At 57.3% G+C, this 16,006-nt stretch overlaps 3 protein-coding genes and 4 non-coding genes across 10 annotated transcripts in view; 5 read left to right on the forward strand and 2 right to left on the reverse strand.

Moving 5' to 3' along the window:
* Window positions 1-9,232, reverse strand: MED22 (mediator complex subunit 22). 3 transcript variants are annotated; one of them, XM_003420470.4, is made up of 5 exons: window positions 8,222-9,232; window positions 6,588-6,754; window positions 5,058-5,138; window positions 3,551-3,759; window positions 1-733 (listed from the first exon to the last, which is right to left on the reverse strand). In XM_003420470.4, exons 2-5 carry the CDS (start codon window positions 6,708-6,710, stop codon window positions 544-546), a joined length of 603 nt encoding a protein of 200 aa, XP_003420518.2. In that variant the 5' UTR covers window positions 6,711-6,754; window positions 8,222-9,232; the 3' UTR covers window positions 1-543. The 3 variants fall into 3 exon arrangements, with proteins under 3 accessions (XP_003420518.2, XP_023395183.2, XP_064146670.1); XM_023539415.2 differs by lacking the exon at window positions 8,222-9,232 and having other exon boundaries at window positions 6,588-7,721; XM_064290600.1 differs by lacking the exons at window positions 5,058-5,138; window positions 8,222-9,232 and having other exon boundaries at window positions 6,588-7,732.
* On the forward strand, window positions 8,398-12,157 carry RPL7A (ribosomal protein L7a). The gene is made up of 8 exons (XM_064290599.1): window positions 8,398-8,477; window positions 9,228-9,348; window positions 9,856-10,005; window positions 10,311-10,451; window positions 10,648-10,727; window positions 11,024-11,154; window positions 11,472-11,541; window positions 11,731-12,157. The coding sequence occupies exons 1-8, from the start codon at window positions 8,475-8,477 to the stop codon at window positions 11,833-11,835; spliced, it is 801 nt and encodes a 266-aa protein (XP_064146669.1). The 5' UTR covers window positions 8,398-8,474; the 3' UTR covers window positions 11,836-12,157.
* On the forward strand, window positions 9,706-9,779 carry LOC111747799 (small nucleolar RNA SNORD24). Its single transcript, XR_002783755.1, has one exon. It is a non-coding gene; the product is annotated as a small nucleolar RNA SNORD24 (small nucleolar RNA).
* On the forward strand, window positions 10,495-10,567 carry LOC111747796 (small nucleolar RNA SNORD36). The gene has a single exon (XR_002783752.1). It is a non-coding gene; the product is annotated as a small nucleolar RNA SNORD36 (small nucleolar RNA).
* Window positions 10,870-10,951, forward strand: LOC111747798 (small nucleolar RNA SNORD36). The gene has a single exon (XR_002783754.1). It is a non-coding gene; the product is annotated as a small nucleolar RNA SNORD36 (small nucleolar RNA).
* On the forward strand, window positions 11,308-11,374 carry LOC111747797 (small nucleolar RNA SNORD36). The gene has a single exon (XR_002783753.1). It is a non-coding gene; the product is annotated as a small nucleolar RNA SNORD36 (small nucleolar RNA).
* The window catches only part of LOC100669327 (surfeit locus protein 1), a 5,886-nt gene continuing 2,031 nt past the window's right edge, over window positions 12,152-16,006 (reverse strand). For both annotated transcript variants that reach the window (XM_064290596.1, XM_064290597.1), the window contains exons 3-9: window positions 15,284-15,417; window positions 15,118-15,200; window positions 14,310-14,501; window positions 12,997-13,069; window positions 12,756-12,918; window positions 12,392-12,473; window positions 12,152-12,313 (exon numbers count right to left, since the gene is read on the reverse strand). In XM_064290596.1, the coding sequence (XP_064146666.1) occupies window positions 12,241-12,313; window positions 12,392-12,473; window positions 12,756-12,918; window positions 12,997-13,069; window positions 14,310-14,501; window positions 15,118-15,200; window positions 15,284-15,417 (800 nt within the window). In that variant the 3' untranslated portion in view covers window positions 12,152-12,240. The remainder of the gene's footprint in view (window positions 12,314-12,391; window positions 12,474-12,755; window positions 12,919-12,996; window positions 13,070-14,309; window positions 14,502-15,117; window positions 15,201-15,283; window positions 15,418-16,006) is intronic.

Consider the following 16,006-nt stretch of genomic DNA (forward strand, 5'->3'; position numbering starts at 1 on the left):
CAAAGATGACATTTTTATTCAAGTCTTGTTACAAGACAACCAGAAAGTATATGGCAGCAAAATTAGGGAGGCCCACGACCTGGATTCTGGCTCTGCCCGGGGCTGTGAGGTGGCCAGGCTCCATGGCACAGGCACCATGGCTCAGGCGAGAGGCAGTGGGCACAGCCTGGCACAGCAGCCCCGGCCCAGGTGTGGGGGCTGGATTTAGTTGGTAGTGTCAACTCCTAGGAACCCACCCCATTTTAAACGTGCACAAGCCAGGCCTCTCCCAGATTAGGCACCCTCCCACCCCACTGTGGAGGTGTCACTCCAGCTCTGGGGGAGGCCAGGGAGCAGAGCCTAGAGAGTAACTCAGGAAGGATAGGCCCCAGAAACGTTGGGGGAACTAGTTTTCCCCAGCAGTCCTGAGTGGCCCGACCCTGGGCCCAGGCCACATGGCGCTGCGGTTCTGCGGAGTCCCCAAGTGGGCACCGAGGCCCAGGCAGGCACCCAGAGGGGGGTTACTTTCTTGGAACCTTGGGCTGGGCAGGGAGCCCTGGAGACTCAGGTGTGCTCCGTGGGGCTGGGGCCGCCGGTGTGGGGGTGGACAGGGGCCGCAGCCTGCAGGGGGCCAGTGCTGGGCTCCGGGGACACCAGCAGGGGTGCGGAGAGGCCATCGATGTGGTCTGAGTCGAAGTCCAGCCTCCAGTAAGCTTCACACAGAGGCAGATCACTAGCTTCGCAAAGACTCGAGCTTTTCCGCCACCAGAAACCCCCAGGAGAGACAGGAGAAGGCAGAGAGGGAAGCAGGGCAGGGAGAAAGCAAGACAGAGCCGAGTTGAGAAAAGAGAGCCCCGCCTCTCCACTCCTCGGCTCGGGCTGGCCCCTCAGGCGGCCCTGGCTGGGGAGGGCCCTGGGCTCCAGGAGCAAATTGACGGAGCCCCTCCCTCTGGGCCAGGCTCTTCACTGACCAGTGTCCTTCCTGCCCCCTCCTCACTGCAGGCCCCTCCCAGCCCAGCCCCTTCCTCACTGCCGGCCCCCCGAGTCCAGCCCCCTCCTCACTGCCGGCCCCTCCCAGCCCAGGTCCCACCTCTCTGCTGGCCCCTCCCAGTCGAGCCCCCTCCTCACTGCTGGGCCCCTCCCAACCCAGCCCCTTCCTCACTGCCGGCCCCCCCAGCCCAGGCCCCACCTCTCTGCTGGCCCCTCCCAGTCGAGCCCCCTCCTCACGGCCGGCCCCTCCCAGTCCAGCCCCCCCGAGCCCAGCTCTTTCCTCACTTCCGGCCCCTCCCAGCCCTCTCCTCACTGCTGGGCCCTCCCAGCCCAGCCCAGCCCAGCCCCCTCCTCACTGGCTGCTGGCTGCAGGACCAGTATCCCCAGGTGACTCCAATCCTTGAGGCCTCTACATTTTGCAAGGTGCTCCCTGAGGGCAGGGACCCTGTCTTGTTTTGGGGTCTGCCCCTGCCTGGCACTCAGTCTGAGCAGGGTGACAGGAATGCAGGCCCCTGGAATTCCTCCTCCACCACAGCACCTGCAGTGCGACCTTGAACAGACCGCCTCCCCTGACCCCCAGCCTCAGTTTCCCCATCTCTAACAGCACCAGCGTCCCGGGGCTGCAGTGGAGATGGAGGCCTGGCATGGGGGGGCACCCTCGAGGGGTGCTCACTGGGGTACCACCCACCCTGCTTGCTTGCTCCTGCACCCTGCCCTGCGTCCCTCTCCCCCTGCTGCAGCCCTCAGTGTCCCATCACTCCTGGGCTCAGAGTGGCTTCCCAAGGAAAGCAGAGGGAGAGGCAGAGCCAGAAAGAGCAGACACTGAGTGGAAGGGGGCGAGCACGTGGCAGCTGGGCGTGAGGCCACAGGCAGCTCATGCAGGAGGGTGTGCGGCTGGCTGGCTTGGCCACCAGTGGCCTTCACTGTGGGGATGGCAGGAAAGGGCACAGAGCATAGCCGCCCACAGCCCAGGCAGCACGGCTTGGCTGGGCCCTGACCATCAAGAGGGGATTTGGCCACGGAATCAACCTGCTCTGCCCCAGGAGCTACCTGGGGGGCTCCCCTTTGGCCTCCCCCGGCCCCCAGGGGATTGCTGGGGCAGACAGAGATGCCAGTAGGAGGGCACCATTCTGGGAGGTGACACCAGGCTGCTCAGAAACCCCTCTGAGTGGACCACAGAGATGGACAGGGTGGCGAAGACATCAGGAGACTGGGGCTCAGGGTCCTGGGTTCTTTCCCTGCTCTGCTGTGTGACCTCGAGCAGGTCCTTTCCCCGCTCTGGCCCCCAACCTCCATCCAGAGGCCCAGAGCCTAGCGGGCAGAAGCTGGCTCAAGGGGTTAGACAAAGATGAGGACATGAGAGGATTCTGCAAAACCAAACAGGGCTGGGGGCCACATCCCTGGAGGGGTCTGAAGCACACCCAGCACCATGCGGTTCTCCTCTCTGTCATCCTGGTGTGTACGAGGTGCTCGCCGGATGTCTGCTGAGCCGAAGAGTGTCAGGGACCAAAGCAGTCCTGGAACCCTCTGGAATATTCTAGAACTGCTCCAGCTAGGCAGTCACACTTTGTCCCTTCCCTCAGAGGCCAAAACTGGGAAGGGACCACAAGGGTTGGCACCGAGTTCAGAGCAGGAAAACCAGCCATGCTGGCTCCAGGTGCTTGCAGCTGCTCAGCGTGACCTCCTGTGGTGCAGACATGAGCATTTTAAATCCACCACCAGGAAAGAAGAGAGGCATCCAGGCGAGGGCAGATGGGCATGGGCTTTGTGTCTGCTGGACCACCTTGATTTTCCAAGCTATTGGGGCAGGGGTGCAAGGCCTGCCCCGCCTCCAGCCCCAGTATCCCCTATGTAAATGACAGTCAGTCTGATTTCTCAGGGTCCTTCCAACTGACACGGCCTCAGAAGCACTGGGATGACGGGCCTGGCTCATGGCTGTATCTCTGGGGGCAGCACGGGGCCTGGCAGGTAGCAGTGCTCCACAGACAAGGCTGAACTGAATGGAAACTGGGGGTTCAGGTGCCCCAGGCCTGGCTTCCAGGGCCGTTCTGTTTGGGCTCCCCTTTTCCTCCCAGGACTGGCCCACCTCCACACTGTTGGGTCCCATGACATCCATATGGAGCCACATCCCTGGGCTGGCCAGACCTGGGTGGCAAGGAGGAGCTGGCAGCCTGGGCGTCATGTTCAAATATTGAAGACAGAGCGCAGACTCAGGTAGCCCTGTCCGGGCAAGAAGCCCTAGGGAGCAGTCCCTGCTCCTAGATAAGAGCTGGCACCCCCCTCACCCCCACTGGGTGAGCACAGGCATGGCCTCTCTTGTCCAGACTTGGTCCCCATCGAGACTCTGGCCCTGTGGTCCTCCCGACACTCGGGAGTTCTGTTTTGCTCATCACCGTGGACGGCAGTGAACTGTCTGTCGATCAAACACTGACCACGAACTCTGCTCAGCAACCCAGGCCGGGGCTCTGCTGCCCAGACAAGGCAGGTTTGCAAAAGCAGAGAGGCCTGTGCGCAGGCAGGTGGCCAGGCCGGGGACGCAGGTGCCCGCCATGCCTCTGCGCAGCATCTGCCCTATTTGTACCTGGACGAGTAGTACTCCTCCTCAAGCTCGTAGAGATCGATGGAGACCTCATCACGCAAGGCGATCAGCTTCCGGTCACACTCCTCCTGCAGTGTGCGCAGCTGCTGGTTGCGCTGGTCAATGGCCTCATTTACCGACGGGAAGTCATTCAGGATCAGGAACTGCTTCAGGTCGGACACAAGCTTCATCAGGGACTCACCAGCTCGGACCTGTGCCATCAGAACCGGAGTGGACGTGGCAGTGAGGGTCGTGATGGGGACAGTGGCTCTGCCTCCCTGTGGCTGGAGCTGCACATGCAATGCCCCTTCTCGGAGCCTCAGTTTCCTCGTCTGCAAAATGGGACTAGAGCACGTGCCTTCATAGGGTCTGTTATGGGTTGAATTGTGTCCCCCAAAAGGGTACGTCAAAATCCTAACCCTGTACCTGTGAACATGACCCTGTTTGGAAAGAGGGTCTCTGTTATGTGGTCATACTGGAACGGGGTAGTGTCGTTATTACAAAAGGAGAAGAGACAGAGACAGATAAACAGAGGGAAGACGGGCACGTGAAGATGGAGCAGAGACTGGAGTGATGCAGCCATAAGCCAGAATCACCTGGAGCCACCAAGAGCTGGGAGAGACAAGGAAGGTCCTCCCCTAGAGCCCCCAGAGGGAGTGTGGCCCTGCCCACACCTGGATTTGGACTTCCAGCCTCCAGAGCTGCAAGAGGACGAACGTCTGTGCTCTTAAGCCCCCCAAGCATGTGGAAATTTGTCACAGGAACCCTGGGAAGCTAACAGGGTCGTTGATGAGAATTAAATCAAGAAACTGGGAAGTCAGTTACGGGGTGGGGTGCGGGATGAGCTGCTTCTAAGGCAGGCCAGGCGAGGCGGAGCCCTCCTCGGAGCAGTTGTAACGAGCCTGCCCCCATCCCACCCTCAGCCGGCTCAGCTCAGGCTCGTGGAAGCACTAACCTTCACATACCAGTTATGCCAGCACAGGTCAGCTTGCTCAAACCCCATCAGTAAGACCACCGTCCCATTTAACCTCCTGCCCATCCAGTAGTGGGGGGTTCCCTCCAGACTCTTTCTCGTGCGTTTTCATTCAAGGGCACGCACTGTGGACATCTGGCTGATGTGCTGGGCTCACACTGTCTTGTCCTGCAGTTTGCTTCCCCACGGTGACTCCTCCCGTCGGCACAGGGGGTCTGCTCTCTAACCCCCGCCAGTGCCCAGTGGGTGGATGTGGCAGACTCTCTGCCCAGCCCTGACGGGTGTGATGGTGCCCCCCACACCCCCACCCCATGCACAGCCCTCCCCCAAGCACCGCAAAGGGGAGCTGCCAGGAGGGGTTATCCCCACCCCACTCTTGGAAGCTGCCAAGGGTGAAACCAAAGTCTGGCTGCATTGTCCTGTGTGGCTCGTCCGGCAGGCAACGAAGGGGGCCAGCAACAAAACGTCTCCCACCCGAGGAAGCACAAGGCACCCCAAAGGTGCCTGCAGCCGGCCACTCCCCTCCCCGGGACTCACGATGTTGGCGGCTCGCACGTGCATCTCATAGTTGTCCTGCTCGCCCTGCGTGGCCCGCGACACCTGGGTCTCGTCCTCAATCTTGGGGGCAAATAAGAATGCGCGAGTCAGCCTGGCCGCGCGGTCAGGGCTCCAACTGGCCCGCCCATCCACACTCTGACCACACCAGTACACACAACCAGAATGCCTCCTCAACCAAACCTTCGGCAATGTCACCTCCATCTCGTCCTGCTCTGGTAGAGACAGCAAGCGCCTTAACGAGGACAAACGGATACTTATGGGTGTTGACTGCTATGCTGGGTGCTGGGCTCCCAGAGGGAGAGACCACAGGGACAAGGCCTTATTGAGGGCCGTCTTAGTTATCTAGTGGTGCTACAACAGAAATGCCACAAGTGCATGGCTTTGACAAAAGAGATGTTCACTCTCACAGTCTAGGAGGCTAGAAGTCAGAATTCAGGGCACCTGCTCCAAGGGAAGGCTTTCTCTCTGTGTCAGCTCTGAGGGAAGGCCCTTGTCATCACTCTTGCCTTAGTCTAGAACCTTCTCAGCACAGGGACCCCAGGTCCAAAGGACACCCTCCCCTCCTGCTTCTTCATTCTTGGCATGAGCTCCCCCTCCTCTCTCCTGGATTCTCTTTTTATATCTCAAGAGAGACTGACTCAAGATACAAACTAATCCTGTAGATTGAGTCCTGCTTTATTAATTTAACTGCCTCTGATCCTGCATTAACATCATAAAAAAAACAAAAAAAAAACCAAACCCATTGCCATTGAATCAATTTCGATTCACAGGAACTCTACAGGACACAGTCAAACTGCTCCACAGGGTTTTCAGTGGGCAGCTGGTAGATTTGAACTGCCAACCTTTTAGTTAATAGCTGAATGCTTAACCACTGCACCACCAGGGCTCCCGTTAACATCCCAGAGTTTAGGATATACAACATATAGGAAAATCACATCAGATCACAAAATGGTGGATAATCACACAGTACTGGGTATCACGGCCTAGCAAGATGACACACGTTCGGGGGACACAATTCGATCCATGACAGACCCCATGCGGAAGGTAGACTCTGTCCCCACTGGATGGGGAAGCCCAGACACTGAGCTGTGTAACTGTCCAGACCCACACAGCCAGTGAGTGGTGACCTTGAACCCAGCAATGTGACTGCAGAGACCCCTACAGCTGCCTTACAGGGACTTGTGATCACTTGCTTTATTGATGTATCTGTTGACCTGGTTGTTATTACCGATGCCCCTGCCACTCCTGGCCCTAAGTGTCCTCTGTACCAGTTGGGGACTTGTTTGTCCCGGTCATTGCTGTAGCCCCACTGCCTGGCACAGCATATGTGCTTCATATAGGGCGGCTGCTGTTGAAAGCAGGCCTCCCACACGTTACTAGCCAGGGCAGGCCGTTATCTCTGCTCACCTGTCTCGGCCCTCTCTAGACACCCCCTTCCCTTGGCCTCCCACAGCCAGAGCCCCCACCTGGTACAGGAGACTGGAAGCCCGCCCAGCCAGCCCCACCCACCTTGGCCGTCTTGATGATCTCGGTGAAGTTATCCATGATGGACTTGACGTCGTCCTTGAGCCGCTTGTTGTAGGACTGCAGCAGTGTCTCCTTGCTCTGTGGCAGAGCTCTCTGCTGGGCCATGGCAGGGGCCGGGGGGCTGCGGCCCAAGGGCCACCAGTCAGCGCCTGGGACCCAGAGCGGAGGGCAGACATCTGAAGGTGGGCGGGTATAGCCGACCTCAGCCACTCTGAGTCTCCACCTTAGCAGAGTGTGCAGGTTTCTGGAGGCTATACCTCCTCTACCAAATAAACTCATTCAGTCATTCAAACACAGAGAAACTCTTGCATTCGCTGGCACTGCTGGGACCCAGGCCTCTTCTTGGAGCCACCCCTCATCCTAGTACCAGGTCAACACTGCACATCAGGCTGGCCATGGGGCGGTCCACCCGGCAGTGCTGCTGCAGGTCTCTCAGGCCCCCGGAATTTCAGAGGCCTGGAAGGAGCTCCCAGCCTCCTCCCCTGCCAGCCCGCTTCTCCCGGACCTCCTTGCACATCTCAGGCAGCAGCTGCCGTCCTTGGCCAGTACCCCTCATCCAAGTAAGCACCGAGTCCTTTTCACTCCACCCTACACACCTTAGAATCCACCGTTTCCCTCCAGTCTGCTCCGGCCCCATCACCCCTACACCACCGCCTCCCCCACACCCTCCAGTGTCCACACCGCTGCCAGGTCGGCTCTAGGAAGTGACTGGTCCTGCTACTTCCCTGCGGAGGAGCCTGGTAGCACAGTGGTTAAGGGCTAGAGAGAGAGAAGGCCTGGAGATCTGCTCCCATAGATTAAAAAAAAAAAAAAACCAAACACGTCGCCGTTGAGTCGATTCTGACTCATAGCGCGACCCTACAGGACAGAGCAGAACTGCCCCACAGTTTTCAAGGAGCGCCTGGTGGATTCGAACTGCAGACCTTTTGGTTAGCAGCCGTAGCTGTTAACCGCTGCGCCACCAGCGTTTCCAACTCCCGTAGATTACAGCTTCGGAGACTACGGGGCAGTTCTACTCTGTCACATGGGGTAGCTATGAGTCGTAGTCGGCTGCGCGACACACCACTGCCCCAAAGCTTCCGCGGCCCCCACGGCTCGGTGCCCAGCCCCGGCCCCGGCGGTCTCAGCGCCCTCCATCCCCTCCGGCCGCACTGACCGCCCCGAGCGCGCGCCGCCGGGCCTTTGCACGCTTTGCTCGGGGTCCCTGGGCAACCCCCCGTCCACGCCCGGCGGCCGCGGCTGCGAGCGCCCCGCGGGCAAGGGACCCCGGCGCTCGGGTCGGTGCCGGGCGCGCAGAGCCGTCCGCGCGCACGGAGGGGGCACGAAGGCCCAAAGTCGCGGCCTCTGCGCCAACGTGGGGGGAGAAAAGCACACGTAGGAATGAAAGGACGGACCCACGCGGCCGCTCCGGGGCTAACACGGGGTAAACGGCCTCGGGGCCCGCAGGGCTGGCCCGAGCCGCCGCGCGACCGCTGGAACGGGCTCGGGGTCTGAGGCGGCCGGGGGCGCTGGGCGCGCGGCCGACAGGAACCCGTCCCGGAGGGCTCTGGTCTACACTGCCCGCCGCCGCCGCAACCAGAGCCCGGACTCCACAGCGCGACTCGGCCCGCGCTTACCTGGCGCCTCCTCACCACCCGGGCGCCCGGCCCGTGGCACTTCTCTGACCCGACTTCTCTCAGCGGCGGTGCGGGCTCCGCAGACCAAGCCCCCGAGGCCGTCTGCGAGCACCTCCCCTGAGCGCAGCAGGCGGAAAGGGGTCCTGTCTCTTTAAATCCAAAATCCCGCTCAGGCACCAGTTCTCGCGATCTCCGAGGTCACATACATATTACCCACAATCCGTTCCCTTTCTCTCTCGTCCATCCGCTCAAGATGGTGAGTGAGTCTGTTGGTGCGGGACCGGGTGACATCCGCTGCCATCCTCCTCGGGGCGCGTCCCCCCGGGATCCTCTCCTCTGCCTGGCGGCAGGGGAGCTCCTCCGGGGCTGGCGCCTAGGCCTCGGGCCGGGGTTTCGGGGCAGCCAGGGGAGGGATGCGGGTGCGGTGGTCCCTGCGCAGCCGGCGGGAAAGGAGGGCTGGGAGCCCAAGCGCCGCAATGCGGGCTCGGAGCGGCCGGGAGCTCCGCCTTCATGAAGGCCGCTCGGGGCCTCGAGGAGGGTTCAGTGTCCGCTTTTGGCTGCTCCTGAGCATCTTGCGCGCCGCACGGCCGGGCCTTAAGAGCCACGATCCCTTCTCGTGGGACGTGGAGCTCAGAGACGGGGACCTGGCGGGTGGCGGCCCGGATCTCAGCGCTCCGAGCTAGGACGTCGAGACCCGTGAGCCGAGAGCTGGGGCGCGCGGCTGTGGACGGGCTCTGGCCGGGGGTCCGTCGGAGACACCGCCCAGTGGTGTCGGGCCGGTGCAGACGCTGGCAGAGAAGGTTTGCTGTCCGAGGGGGGAAGACGCTTCCTGCCACCGAGAGCGCTGACGCACGAATGGGCCCGTGCGCTTACGGGGACAAGGCTTTGCCGAGAGGGCTGGTTTGGGGCAGGGCTTGTTGGCCACCCGTCTCCTGGGAGCCAGCCCTCTATGAGGAAGCTCCCAGGGGCAAGGTGGGAGCGCAGACTGGGTTTTCTTTCCACCAAGCCTAAAGGAAAGAAGGCTAAAGGCAAGAAGGTGGCCCCGGCCCCTGCTGTCGTCAAGAAGCAGGAGGCCAAGAAGGTGGTAAATCCCCTGTTTGAGAAGAGGCCCAAGAACTTCGGCATCGGTGAGTAGGAAAAGGGAAGATGGTAATAGCTTCTCTGTGTTCCTCCTGGTGAAGAAGGTAGTTCGTTGAACAAAAGCTACATGAAGGACCAGAGCTGTGGGTTATTCTGGTTCTGGAGTGGAGACTGTTGGGATTTAAGTTCTTTTTCTGCTGCATTGTAGCTGTAAAGTCTTTGAAATGGAGGCCGAGATGGTACAGCCTTCCGTGGGCTGATTGAGTTAGCGGCTGAGCACGTTCTAGGGTGCGCTTGCAGTAGTAACATGTTAACGCTTCGGGCACACGCTGATGGGTGCCCCTTGGCTTTTTGTTGGATGAGGAAAGGTACCCAGGTCTCTTCCACGGGCCGAGGTGTCTGTGTGCAGATGATGTGAGAGAATATTTGCTATCTGAGAGATGGTGATGCTGCTTCAGCCACCAAGATCTCTGATGCACCTACACCCTCTGGCCCCACAGTAAACGGGACGAGGCATTTGAGCCTCACTCACCTTGCTGCCCCTTACTTCGCAGGACAGGACATCCAACCCAAAAGGGACCTCACCCGCTTTGTCAAATGGCCGCGCTACATCCGGCTGCAGCGGCAGAGGGCTATCCTCTACAAGCGCCTGAAAGTGCCCCCCGCCATTAACCAGTTCACCCAGGCCTTGGACCGCCAGACAGGTGAGTTCTGCTTTATAAAATCGCTGTTTGGGAAGGTTGCCGTCTTCATTGTGACAGTAGAGAAACTGAGGCCTTTTGACGGGAATGGGTATTATCAGGTAGACTAGTTTTTAAAACCCAAGCTTTTTGGTCTAGTTCCCAGAACACAAAGATGGCTTCATTTTCGGACAAACTGGAGAGATTGTATACACGGCCTTAGGCTTGTTCAGCTGCAGTTGTCAGTGCACACCCCCAAAACAGCTATCTAGCATGTACACTGAGTGACCAGGATTAAACTGCAGACCTAAACCAGAGAGTTTTCACAGCTACTCAGCTGCTGAAGCTGGCCCACAAGTACAGACCAGAGACAAAGCAAGAGAAGAAGCAGAGGCTGTTGGCCCGGGCTGAGAAGAAGGCTGCTGGCAAAGGGGACATCCCCACCAAGAGACCCCCTGTCCTTAGAGCGGGTGAGTGGGCACCTCCCAGTGTGTACGTGGTGGGCCAAGCTGTTGGCGATGATGATGATAATTTTTCACCTGAAGTGACCATGAGGGGTGAATTGAGCTTTTTAACACTGAGTCACAGCTGAGGCCCCTGTGGAGCTGCTTGCTGTGGTCTAAATGGCTGCCTTGCGTGCTCATGCAGACTGCTCGTGTGTTGTAGGGGTCAACACTGTCACCACTTTGGTGGAAAACAAGAAGGCCCAGCTGGTGGTGATGGCACACGACGTGGACCCCATCGAGGTACGTGCCCTTGAGCCCTGGCTGCCAATCTCCAGCTGATTCTTGTGTTCTTGCTGGAAGAACGGATAGAGTAGGCTCAGTACTGAGCCTGGCAACCAAGGGTCAGCCCTCCATGTGTGCACAGTGCAGACCCAAGATGGCTCTGCAGTGATGTTAGTCTCCCTCTGAATTAACCCTTGACGTGCAAACACATGAGCTTTTTCTTCTTTTTAATTCTGAGCAGTTGCTACCAAACTAACCCTTTTAAATGACTGTTTCTGGTCAAAATGTCCTCACAAGCTAATGCTGTCTTTCAGCTGGTTGTCTTCCTGCCGGCCTTGTGTCGTAAGATGGGGGTTCCCTACTGCATCATCAAGGGGAAGGCCAGGCTGGGGCGGCTTGTCCACAGGAAGACCTGCACCACCGTTGCCTTCACACAGGTGAACTCGTGAGTATAAGACCCTGCCCCAGACTCCCCAAGGATCAGTAGGTGGGTAGGAACCCTTTCTAAAGTTCACTTAATCACCTGTCTGGATTTTACCTTCTTAAAAGACCGGTGTTCTAGTTCAGGGAACACATTTATCTGAGTGACAATGACCCTTTGCCAATGATGGTTAAGAATTTCTTCACCTGAACAAACCATGTGGTCAAGTTTTATCTGAGGCAAAAGGTATCTGTTTGTTGCAAAAAATGAAAGCATTCCTATTTGGTAGAAGAGTAACTGGGAGACGAAGCCAAGGTTGACATTTGTCTGTGTCTCTTTAGAGAAGACAAAGGAGCTCTGGCTAAGCTGGTGGAAGCCATCAGGACCAACTACAACGACAGATATGATGAGGTGAGGTGTGCTTTCCTACAAAGCACTTCAGACAAATCAAACATTTTTCCAAAGACTGGCTAGCTCGTAACTTTTTATGAAAATTCTGTTTGGTGTTCAACATAGAACCACCAGACAGAAGAGCTTGACTAGGGTGCTTTGGAAGTCTTTGGAAACAACAGGCAAGCTAACTACCTTCCTTTCTTTCAGATCCGCCGTCACTGGGGAGGCAACGTCCTGGGTCCCAAGTCTGTGGCTCGCATTGCCAAGCTGGAAAAGGCGAAGGCCAAAGAACTCGCCACCAAGCTGGGCTGAGTGTACACAGCTGGTTTTTCTGTACATAGAAATAAAACTTACCCTTCAGCGGGTATCCACGTGGCATTGTGGGTTGAAGGTATGCATGTTTTGGGGCATCACAGCAAATGTGTGTTCAGACCTGCCCGGGGCCTTTCTCCTGTGAGGGTAGGAGCTGTGTGAAACTTGGATTTATGATATATACTTTAAAGTGTAATTTACGTGTCAAGTGTGGAAAACCTGTCAACTGTTTGGTCATAACTCTGAATGAACCAAGCCAGGATTTTATGGTCAGCCAGTTGCTAACTTATTTAGGTGGAAAGAAATAAAGGCACAGTGTGAACTCAGGAGTTTTATTTATACCACATGATGCAACATGGAAATGCTGTACACTCGTGACTGATTACCTCAGGGATGAGGTCTCAGCTATCTCAGGACAGGAGGCCTGCGCATGAATTTCGTAAACCACAGGTACGATGTGGCTGCACACAGGCCATACCTTGGGGGAAAAGGACAAAAAGGCTGTCACCTTGTGAAGGAGAAGGAGCAGTGGGGCGGGGGAGAGCTGGGGACTCACCAGGTAAGGATATACTGCAGGTGCTCGTTCCGCAGTGTCACTCGTGTCTGACCTCCAATCGGTCCTCCGGTGACAGTGCTCTCTGTAGGGGGGACAGTGGACCAGCCTCTCAGCCATCACAGCTTTCCTCAGCTGTGATTTTTGCCCAGGCACCTTCAGACCTTGACTCCAAGTCACATCAGCTCCTTAAGGCCTTAACCACCTCCCCAGCCTTGACTTTTTTCTTAGTATTCTTTAAACACTTCTCTATTTTTAAACACCAAAGTAAACACAAACTGGGAAGCTGTCAGGGTTCAGAGGGAGGCAGACCCAGGGTGTTCAGAAAAACTACTTGATCTTCCCAGGTGGACAGGCCACAACATACTGAAGTCTGCATCGATGAAGATGGGGTCTGCGCCAGTGACTCTGGCCATGGCCTCCAGGTCCCGGTAATGCCAGTGGTTCTTCTCTGGGTTGTTCTCAGGGACAAATGGTTTCCTGGTTTCTGTCAGTCTCACTATCCCAACCAGGTCCACTTCCTCCTCAGTCTGTAAAGCAAGGTGTGAAGGGCTTAGGGTGGAGGGAGGGGCCCAGGGACACTGGACAGGAAGGGGTGTGTCCCTTACCTGGCCCTTCTGCCTGGTGTCTGGGTTCACTTTACTCCTGGGGACAAATCCTCTGTTTACCAGGATGGTGGCTCTGGAACAACAGTGGACACAATCAGGGCGGGGAGGGAGTGGTTCTGAAGAGAGGTAACAAGACAGTACACAGGCTCACAAGCTGGCAAACCGGAGCCAGGGGAGTGTTAGTGGGCAAAGCCTGGGCAGAGAGGCTTCCTCTAGGAACAGCCACAGCTCCCAGGAATGCTTTAGAACTGAGCAGACAGCCCTGGGCACATCACTAGCCTGTGCCTATTTCCTATTGGTACTTAGAGATCCCTCCCTGTTCACCGGCCCCTTGGAGGTCAGCCACCAAGAGTTCTGCCTAACTCCCCAATCTGCCACACTTTTCCCCTGTACCCCACTCCTTGCGACGCTGCTGCCGGTGGTGCTGGGTTTGTTCAGGGGCCCACCTGCCTAGAGCTGCTGCAACAGCTGCCACCACGTCAGCATGACGGCTGAAACTCTAAAAAATTAAACCTGAACCCATCGTGTCGCTGAAAACATCTCAACTCCAGGGCCTACCAAGCTGGTGACCTAGCCGCCTCCACTCCCTGCTGTGGCTTTCCAGCACTGGCACACATCTGCTTGCTAGAAGCTTCCAGGCTGCCCCAGCCCTATGAGATCAGCCTGCGCTTTCATAAGAGCCCCAGGCTTCCAGAGCCCAGTGATAACGCAGACACTTCCTCTGCCTATAGGAAACCCCGGTGGCATGGTGGTTAAGAGCTATGGCTGCTAACCAAAGGGTCAGGAGTTCGAAACCACCAGCTGCTCCTTGGAAACCCTATGGAGCATAGGTCCATGTCATATAGATTTGGTATTGAACTGGAATTGACTCGACAGCAACAGGTTTGGTTTTGGTTTTTTTCTTTGCCTGGAATGCACGTCCCCATCTCTTCAACCTTCCTGTGATCCACCCCCACCCCATGCCCTGAAGCCACCTCTCTCAGTTCCTACAGGCAGAGTTGTTGGGGTTCATTTACCCTGGGTTCCTCTTGCTGGCCACCCCCATCACACTGTCCCATAACAGTTTATTTACAAATTGTTAGTAATAAATGAAGTGGCTAAGAATGTTACTTAACCAGTGTCAGAATTACAGATTTCAAATTCAAGGAAATGAATCTTTCTGGGTATCTTAGGTCCCCCAGGGCCTTACCAAGGTTGGGGGTTAAGGAGGGAAGGCCAATGGTGGGTTATTCTGTTGCTGGAAAACCCGTGTGCCCTGGAACAGCACCTGCCGTGCCAGCGAGCTCCCTGCCCTCCCTGCCTGTTCTACTCACCCCAAGTCAGAGCAGTGAAAGGGGGTGATGACGTAGGCCCCACTCTCGACCGAGGATGAGATCCGGCCAGCATCCCGGGCCTCTCGGGCCGGGTCCACCATGGTCCGGGGCATCATGTACAGCTCCTTAGAGTGGTCAAAGCGCCCCCTGACCCTCACTGGCCTGTACTCCAGACTATTCAGCTCCACAGGGCTAAGGTGGAGAGATGGAGAGGGGGCCGCTGGGTTAGGTGCAGAGGGAGAGGGAGCTGAGCCCACACGAGGCCCAGCAGGAAAACTCCCTCAAAGGCCATGGCTGCAAACTACGAAGCCCGTAAGGGCCAGACAAGTGAACGTTGACACTGCAAGGCACAGAGGGGGCTGGGGTGGCAGGGCGTGCCCTCTAACAGGTGTTCCTCAGCCCAGCCTTCTGATGCCACGTGGGAGGGGCAGCAGAATCACTTGGGGCACCTTTTCAAAAGAACACTCTCACTCCAGGACCCCTTTTGTCAACCCTCACCTGCAGCTAAGCATTGCTGCTCTATGGTGCTGTCAGCATGGGAAAGGGGGCTTCAGGTTCGCCGCACGTGAGACAGGGTGAAAGCCACCAGGGCTCAAGGACAAGATGTTCCTGTATCTGTCTGACAGCCTCAGGCAGCTTCGCAGGGTGGTTAGATTCCAAGAGGAAACCCAGCAGAGAGACTGAGGTTGGTGGGCTCCTATCTGAGGGCCAAGATGTGGCTGACAAAGCCCTGTTGAAAAGGGCTGGGAGGCAAGCAGAAGCTGGGGCTCCGCTGCTGACCAGCCTGGGCAGACGGCCACACACTCACTCTGCGGGCAGAGGGATGGGCTCAGCCATGACTCGAGACTCTAACTCCGCGATCAGCTTCAGCTTCCACTTCCGACGCTGGACCTACAAACACAGCATATGCAAACCTCGAGCAGACAGCAGCAGACCAAAGGCTCAGAGACAGCCGGTTACACACCAGCCTTTACCTGCCATGTCCCCAGGCCAAAGGCAGTCACAGGGATGAGAAGCAAGAGCCACTGGAGAAAGGAGTCATCCTCCGCCCCGGTGGTACGTGCTTCTGCTGCAGAACCACCACGCCTGCTTGGCCTCCAGGCCACCCCTAGAGGGAGCAAGAGAGGTGGGTGGTGCTGGCTGCACAACATCGACACTGGTCAGAGCCCAGAACAAACAGGACTGGAGCAGCCAATTCCTCAAGAATTCTCCCTCTGCCAATACTGCCTAAGAGAACATGGCACAGGAGCTAACAGGCCACCAGCCCAGGTCCCACCTCAGTGCCCAGTGCCTGGCACATGGCACAGGCTCCGGAAATGCTGACTAAATTGAGACCCAGGGCGTCTCCCAGGGCTGTCGCCAACCCTGACCCTGCATAACTTCTGTAACCACCGCATGCTTTTTTGATCAAGAATGCGCTAAGATATATCCTACTGTACTAAGAGGAGCTGGGTATTCATTCATATGCTCAAGAAACCTTTAGCAAGCAGCTATGGGCACCACTGGCTACTGTGCTCTGAAAGGAAACACGGTATCTGCCCTGAAGTTAGACGATGGTTTACAAAGCTCTCTTCAAAGCTGCTCCTTTTCATTGCTCATCAGAAATTTAAAGATGGAACAGTACACACGAAGGTGCGTTTTTGCTCTCATTGGGTGATCCTTGGGCATGGCAGAAAAGCAGGCTGGGAGAGGCTCTC

Source organism: Loxodonta africana, chromosome 9 (genome assembly GCF_030014295.1).
Source record: "Loxodonta africana isolate mLoxAfr1 chromosome 9, mLoxAfr1.hap2, whole genome shotgun sequence".
Lineage (NCBI taxonomy): Eukaryota > Metazoa > Chordata > Mammalia > Proboscidea > Elephantidae > Loxodonta > Loxodonta africana.

Excerpts from the sequence above, each read along its gene's own strand:
- RPL7A (XM_064290599.1), top strand. Across the intron at positions 9,349-9,855 it reads GCCCAAGAACTTCGGCATCG|GACAGGACATCCAACCCAAA; the intron begins GTGAGTAGGAAA and ends CTTACTTCGCAG. Across the intron at positions 10,452-10,647 it reads ACCCCCTGTCCTTAGAGCGG|GGGTCAACACTGTCACCACT; the intron begins GTGAGTGGGCAC and ends CGTGTGTTGTAG.
- MED22 (XM_023539415.2), bottom strand. The coding sequence starts at position 6,884 with ATGAGTTTATTTGGTAGAGGAGGTATAGCCTCCAGAAACCTGCACACT. Across the intron at positions 3,760-5,057 it reads ACGTGCGAGCCGCCAACATC|GTCCGAGCTGGTGAGTCCCT; the intron begins GTGAGTCCCGGG and ends CTGATGGCACAG. Across the intron at positions 734-3,550 it reads GAGGAGTACTACTCGTCCAG|CTCGAGTCTTTGCGAAGCTA; the intron begins GTACAAATAGGG and ends GTGGCGGAAAAG.